Source organism: Myotis brandtii, unplaced genomic scaffold (genome assembly GCF_000412655.1).
Source record: "Myotis brandtii unplaced genomic scaffold, ASM41265v1 scaffold2089, whole genome shotgun sequence".
Lineage (NCBI taxonomy): Eukaryota > Metazoa > Chordata > Mammalia > Chiroptera > Vespertilionidae > Myotis > Myotis brandtii.
This window is the reverse complement of record NW_005357800.1, coordinates 210,487-217,912: the sequence shown is the minus strand read 5'-3', so window position 1 is coordinate 217,912 and position 7,426 is coordinate 210,487. Positions and strand designations below refer to the sequence as shown.

The window sequence follows — 7,426 nt, the reverse complement described above, 5'->3', positions numbered from 1 at the left end:
GGTACCGGGGGCCGTTCCTGCTACGGCACTCACCGCGCCAGGCGCCGTGCTGACCCCATCAGACACGGCACCGTTCCTGCTGCTGCTGGAACCAACCCCGGCCCCGAGCTCGGCAGCCAGGGACCGCTGCTTCCTCACGCGTCTGGCGCCAGCGATTTGAAAGGGGTTTCCCGGGGCTAGAAGCAGGGTCGCCTTCCTTCTGACGCTCTTAGCGTTAGACATGCTCCTAGCATGCATGGCCGCTGGGAGGGACCTTGGGGTGTCCCCTGGCCCGGCCCCACGGGGAAGCAGACGGTGCGAGTGACTCGCGTGGGGTCGCCTGCACGTGGGTAGCCGGCCAGAACGAGGGCCCAGTCGTCTGAGCCCCGTGGGCCTCTCCCCACTCCCTTCTCAAGAACAGGGGGGTGGAGAGAGCCATGCGCCCCCTCCATGGAAGTCCCCCTGTCTTGCCAGCCTCAGTTTCCCCTTCGTCCTGGGGAACCGTCACCAAGGGGGCCAGCGGAAGGTGCTCTGTCAGGGCCACTCGCCCCACGTGTGCGCGGTGGTGATGGTGGCTTCCTTGTGCAGAGGGACGACTTGCCCCGTGTGCCGCCGGGGCGGGGGCTGGATGGGGCTGGTCCGAGTGGGCTGCGAAGGAGCCAGAGAGGGTGCCCGGCGCCCAGGAGGCCCAGCCTTTGCTAGACTCAACCTGTGAGAGTCTGGGCTCTGGGTCCCTGGGTGCAGGGGGGGGCAGCAGCGACGCTGAGTCAGACAGAAACCACGACCGAGCCTTCCCTCCACTGTCCACGCGTCCCTCTGGGCCTCCGTGTCTCTGACCGCACCGTGCGGGGCAGGCGGGGGACGTGAGCACAGACCCCGGGCCGGCTCTGAGTCAGGAGTCGGTCAGGGATGCTGTGACGCCCTGGCCGCTGCGGTCGCCTGGGAGACAGCAGCCCCCGCCTGGGAGATGGCAGCCCCCGATTCCACAGCTGCTTGTGCTGAGTGACAGGCGAGGGGAGGGACCGCCTTCCTCCCGTCCCCACGCCCCCACCTCCCAGGGCGACCTTCGCGATGCCTGTTTGTGGGCCGATCACATGCCCTCTGCCTGCCCTTACATTGAGTTTTTCTCATATAATATTACGTGAGGGGACACTCTGTATTGGTGACAGCGAGTCCGTGTCTTCCCATGAGAAGCAGCTGACCACAGGACCAGTGTGAACAGGATGAGAATAAAGCAAAGTTCACCTGCCCCCACCTCCGTGACCTCGCCTGGTCCTCTCTGCCTCCCGCCTCGCTGTGCCGCAGCCGCCGGCTTCCTCACCAGTGCTCCTGCCCCTGAGCCCCCTCCTGCCCCCTGCCAGACTCTCTGGGCATTTGCAGAGCCCGCTCAGGAATCCCGGCCACACTGCGCATCTGGGCCAAGGCCGGGGGCCACTTAACCCCCTCGTCAACCCAGATGCGGAAAAGGAGGTTCAGGAATGTCAGCTGACGGGGTTGGATGTGGGAGTCGGCGTCAGTGCAGGGGGCTCCCAGGCAGGAGGAGACCCCGTTCCTGCCACAGAATCAGCAGGCCGAGGGGCCGAGGGTTGGATGGGCCGGAGATCTGAGCAGGAGGCCCAGCCAGCTGGCTCCGTGCCACCTGTGGGCATCCTGGCTGCCACCTGAGCTGCAGGGAGTTTCCTGCCACTTCCTGGTGTCCACTGGCAGCGGGGTGTTTGTGAGACCTCACCCCGGGTCACCGGGGCGGGGGGCGGGGGGGGTTGCTCTACAGGGACTTGGGGACCCTGCTCCCGCTCTAGGCCCTTGGGGGAGTGGTTAAGTCTGCAATGGGGGTGACGTTGCAGGGTGCAGAGCCATTCTGAGTAGGAGGGGAAGGCCTCCTTCACCCACGCAGGAGGGGAGGCCCTGGGAGGCCCGAGGGAGGGCGCTGGTGGTGGGGGAGGGGGAGAGGGGTCTCAGCACGGGCTGGGGCAGGAGGGAAGTAGAAGAGCCGGCCCAGCAGGTTCAGTCGGAGGAGGGAGGGAGGAAGGCGTTTCCCCACACGGTGGCACTCGAGTCCAGAAATGCAGCCACCGCTATGGCCATGGAGCCCAGTCCTGCTCAGAGTCACAGGCCTGGTGCCCAGCCAGACCCGCCCCTCCCAGCCCGGCTCCGGCAGGCGGTTCCCTTCCCTCAGCCTCTGCTCCTTCCTCTTGAGTCCAGACTGGTCCCCGCTACGTGGTGGTCCCGGGACCAGGGCCTGGCATCACCTGGGAACCGTTAGAAACTCACCCAGACCCACGAGACAGCCTGTGTTTGGACGCCTGGGCGCCGTGTCCCTCACGCAGTCCGGGCGGTGACGGCGCAGGGCCTGGGAGTCTCAGTGGTCCTTCTGGAACCCGGTCCCACACGCTCTGCAGAGCCCGGGGAGACCTCGCGCCCACAAGCCCCGCTGCCCCTGCCCCGTGGCCACACTGGGATGCGACACAGATGCCTCCCTTGGGGGCACATCCTTCCCAGACAGCAAACTTGGCAGCACGAGGGCTCATGGGGAGCCGGGCTGCCCCGGGGGCTCTGGGACCGGGAACCCCAGCCTCCCCGTGCAGTTCTTCCTGCAGGGGCCATCCCGAGGGTCGAGGGTCGCAGCCAAAGGCGCATTTCCTGGGGTGAGTCCCACAGCCATCGCCTCCGCCTCCAGCCACAGCCAAGGCCATCACCCAGGCCCACCCAGGCTCGGGGTGGGGGAGGTGCAGGCCCTGCAACTGAGGGAAAGGGTGCCGAGGTCACGTGGACGGGAGATGCTGTTGCAGCCACATTTCGGCCATCCCGAGGGTCGAGGGTCGCAGCCAAAGGCGCATTTCCTGGGGTGAGTCCCACAGCCATCGCCTCCGCCTCCAGCCACAGCCAAGGCCATCACCCAGGCCCACCCAGGCTCGGGGTGGGGGAGGTGCAGGCCCTGCAACTGAGGGAAAGGGTGCCGAGGTCACGTGGACGGGAGATGCTGTTGCAGCCACATTTCGGAAATGCAGCCCCCCCCCCCCCCCACCTTCCGCATCTACTTTCCGAACCCGGGGCATCTGCATCTGTCCTGAGTCGCTTCCCGGGTGAAGCTGAACCGCTGGAGCGCAGTGATACCATCTGAGTGTGGGTAATGTTTTATTTTGAGCAGAAAATAACAGAGCAGACTAACCCTTTGATCGCTCAGCCCCCCCCCCCCACAACCCCCCTGCATGGAAGGCGCTCGATGACCTGGAGTGTCCGCCTTGTGCCTCATGTTCAGAGAACAGAAGTCAGGCCTGGGCTTCATCCTGATGTAGGTCACGTGCCTGCAACACAGAGCAGGGAGGTGTGGGGCGGGGCTCCCGCGTGGAGGCGGAGTTCCGAACTCAGGTTCTCTCTTGGCCCTGATAAGCCCCTTCATCTCTATGGGGGGGGGGGGGGGGGGGGGGGGGGCGGCAGGACCCACGTCCTCACGGGGCTGCGTGAGAGTGAAATGATTCCCGCGGACGCCCTCCATGCTCGCCAGCCGCTCGGGGCAGAAGCCCTGCCATCTCAACTGCCAGGGAAATTGGGGTGACTTGCTTCTGGACTCGAAGGTCCCTTTAGGGGACATGACCTTTGCTGGAGCAGCCTTGGGTGTGAGAGCGGCAGGAGGGCCCGGGCTGCTCTGGCCGCAGCTGGGGAGCCCGAGGGTCCTGAGGCCCCATGAGAAGGACCGAGAACGAAGGTGTTGAATCAGAGGAAAACCTCATCTCGCGGCTCAGTGGGGTTTGGGGCAAGCCCACTGCGGGAGCACGAGGCCGAGGGAATGGGGCGCCCTGCCCAGGGCAGCAGATGCTGCCCCGGAACCGAGCCCCATCGTGTCCGCTGCGCCGCAGGCCAAGGGCCTCATCAGGGGCTCCTGGCTCACAGCGGCAGGTCTCCCGGGGTTGCCATGGAGGGGGTGGGGCCCACCCTGCCCGGGGCCCACCCTGCCCGGGGCCCACCCTGCCCCTGGACGGGCCACAGCTGTGAAGAAGCCAGGTGCTAGAGGAAAGGGCCGGGCAGGGATGGGGGGACGGAGAGGAAGGGAGAGGGTGTGACTCACTGCACAACTGTCATCTTAGGAACTGAAAGCTGTGTGTGTGGACGTGGGCGGAGGGGGCGGTGCCTGCTGACCTGTCTGTCAAGAGCTCCTTCCAGGCCCCAGGATGAAGCCCCAGCTGTCACCACGGACACGTGTCCAGGGCCGCTCGCTCTGCCATCTGAACCCAACCCCAGGAGCCGAGCTGCTCACCGCCAGGGGCTGGCGGCAGCGTTCAAGGTGGAGTGTCCCGAGTTCAAGGTCTGCTCCTTGGCGTTTGCGGGACCCTCAGCAAGTCAGGTTGCCTCTCCACTCCTCGCCGCCTGCAGAACAGGGGACGCAGTTCCCGCAAGGGACAGTTTAAGATTTAACTGTTTCAAGACCACGTCAGAGCCATTGAGGTGGGGCCAGTACGGCCCAGTTCCCTGCTGTGCTCCGGGGCCTCTCGGGATAAACAGCCAATGAACATTTGGTGGATAAATGAGCGAGAGCGAGCTGGGCCACTGCCCGGCGTGGGCGCCTGCAGGTGTGGGCCGCAGGCCAGCATCCCCCAGGGGCTGGTCAGCACTGCAGCGTCTCGGCCCCAGGCCACACCCACTGCGCCCACATTTCTGGGACTCGGCCCAGGAATCCGTGTTTCCGTAGCCCCCCTCTCCCCCCGCCCCCGGATGGCTGATACTTAACAAAGTTTGGGAAACATTGCTATTGCCCGGCCGGCGTGGCTCAGTGGTTGAGCGTTGGCCTGTGAACTAGGAGGTCAGGGTTCGATTCCCGGTCAGGGCACATGCCGGGGTTGCAGGCTCCATCCCCAGTGTGGGGCGTGCAGGAGGCAGCCGATCCATGATTCTCTCTCATCATTGATGCTTCTCTCTCCCTCTCCCTCTCCCTTCCTCTCTGAAGTCAATTAAAAAGAAAAAAGGTAGTGGCTCTGCAGACAGGCAGCCTCGCTGTGGGTCCTAACGCTACCACCTGTGTGCTGTGTGACCTTTACGAGTGTCCCGGCCTCTCTGTGCCTCCGTTTCTTTAGTGTGAAATGGGAGGAATAACAACAGTGCCCGCTTCACGGGGTCGCCGAGGAGTGGGAGTCTGTCCTGCAGGGCACGAGAAGAAGCCTGGCGTTGCTGCCCCATTGCTGTAGGGGGTCCCTCCCTCCAGGGCTGAGACCAGGAGTGAAGTGCAGACAGTCTGTTCACAGAATGAGCGGCCAGGTGATCCTGGCAGGCAGGCAGGGCTCGCTGGGTCTCTGGGGGACTGCGGAGACCCCCAGAACCCTTCCTCTGAGGGCGGGGGGCTGGGATGCTCGTGAGGACAGCAAAGGAGTGTCCGGGGCCAGGGTCCCCACAGCCACTGCCACGCCGGCCCTTCTGAGGTAGCCGGGCATCTCCCGGCTGTGCCCCCCTCCCTCCCACCACCACACACATGTATGAGGACCTGGGAACGGCTCAGGCGAGAGCAGAGCATCCTGGACCGGAGTTCACCGCTGCCCGGGTTAACAGTGGCTCCACAGGATTCGAGGGACACCCCAGGGCCATCTGTAACACATCTCCCCTCACACGCCCCTGGCAGGCGCCTGGATTGCTCTCTAAGGCAGTGGTTCTCAACCTTGGCTGCACATTAGAATCATCTGGGAATCTTTTTAAAATCATCAGGATTTTAAAAAGATTCCCAGATGATTCTAATGTGCAGCCAAGGCTGAGAACCACTGCTCTAAGGTGTTTGAGCAGGGCTGGGGCAGGGCCGGGAGGAGCCCAGGAGCAGGGAGCCAGGGGGCCTGAGGCGGGCAGAGGCGGGGGTGGTGTCCGGTCTGGTCACACGTGCTGGGCGTGGCTGCCGGTGGCTGGCCTTTCGGGTCTCCGGCAGGTGCAGGACTTTAAGGAACCGAGAGCTGGGGCTGGAGGAGCTGGGCGAGGACCAGCCAGGCTGCTTCTGCATCGGGCACCAGAGCCAGGGGGCCAGGGACTAACACCCGAGCGAGGGGCACAGGGTGCAGTTACTCCGATGACAGGGAGGGCCTTGGAGAGACCGTGCCCCGCCTTACCCTTGGGAGGCGACCTCATCAGGGGGCACTGTGTTGCTGTGTGGCACAGCCAGGGAGGGCGGGGTGTTAGGGATCCTCAATCCACTTCTTCAGCACGGCCAAGGGTGAACCTGACAGGGCGGCGGGGTGGGGGGTGGGGGTGAAGGATTTAGAAAAGACAGACAAGAGAATAAAAGCTGTGTCGGACGCTGCCCCTCGGATGGAGAGACAGCGCCGGCGCCCGCAAGCCGAGTCTTCATTTTATACCAGATTCCGCGAGGCAAAGTAAGGGCGTGGTCAAGATGTTAACAATGTTCTAATCCACTCAATTACATGCACCTGAACTCTATCAAGCCCACATCACTCAGCCATGTGGGACCGCAGGTTCGGACCATAAGGTCGAGCTTACAGCCACAGCCTTTGGCTATAATTGTGCTGGGAGGGCTCTGCCCTCCAAGCTGGGACTTGCACCTGGTTTTGCCATGAGAGGACCGTGCCCTCTCATTAGTCTCTGAGACTTGAATCTGTCCAAACGCTGTAGCCGCGCCCCACATTCCTCCTCCAGGACCCTTCGTCTGAGCTTCCTCATCTCCTCCTTGACCAGCGGTCAGCGGGCGCTGGCTCCCTCAGACCCTGCAGATGACTCGGTAGGTGGGAGCTGTGCTCCCCGCTGAGGCCCAGGACGCCTGCCCTGCCCTTGGCCTCTGGCCCCGCCCCCCGCCCCCGCATCCTTGGATAACTTCCCAGGCCCCTGCCCAACCCCTCCAATGGAGAAACAAAGAAGCCAGGGGCCGCTGGGACAGGAGCCCTGGGACCCCAGAGGGCCATTCCCAGGCAGGTCTAAGAATAGCCCTGGAGGAGAGCTGGGATGCAGTTGGGCCACTTCCAAGATGTTCTTCCTAAGAAAGACTCCAAACCCTGCCTGGGCCTCATGCAAAGGGGAGGAGGCAGGTCTTACCCTGGGACACGGCCATTGGCCGAAAGGACGCTCCGAGGCCATCCACCCTGTTGCTGGAACTGGGGCTGAAGGGGCGTCTGAGAGGGGATGCAGCCTGGCTGAGGGCCCAGGTGAGCCAGGGCAAAGGGGGTGCGTCTTACCAGCACCTCAACTTCACCCATAAATGTTGCAAATGTTGAAAAGGGAGGGCCATAAGTTTTATTTAATTTTTTTAAAAAATATATTTGGCCCTAGCTGGTTTGGTTCAGTGGATAGAGCGTCAGCCTGCAGACTGAAGGGTCCCAGGTTGATTCTGATCAAGGGCACATGCCTGGGTTTCGGGCTTGATCCCCAGTAGGGGATGTGCTGGAGGCAGCCAATCAATGATTCTCTCTCATCATTGATGTTTCTCTCTCTCTTTCCCTCTCCCTTCCTCTCTGAAATCAATAAA

General features: G+C 63.5%; 1 protein-coding gene across 1 annotated transcript in view; it reads left to right on the top strand.

Annotated features, from left to right (window-relative positions):
* Positions 1-1,307, top strand: part of MS4A10 (membrane-spanning 4-domains, subfamily A, member 10) — a 12,508-nt gene extending 11,201 nt beyond the window's left edge. The window contains exon 8 of the mRNA XM_014539185.1: positions 568-1,307. Coding sequence (XP_014394671.1) covers positions 568-681 — 114 coding nt within the window. The 3' untranslated portion in view covers positions 682-1,307. The remainder of the gene's footprint in view (positions 1-567) is intronic.
* Positions 1,308-7,426: the final 6,119 nt, after the last annotated feature.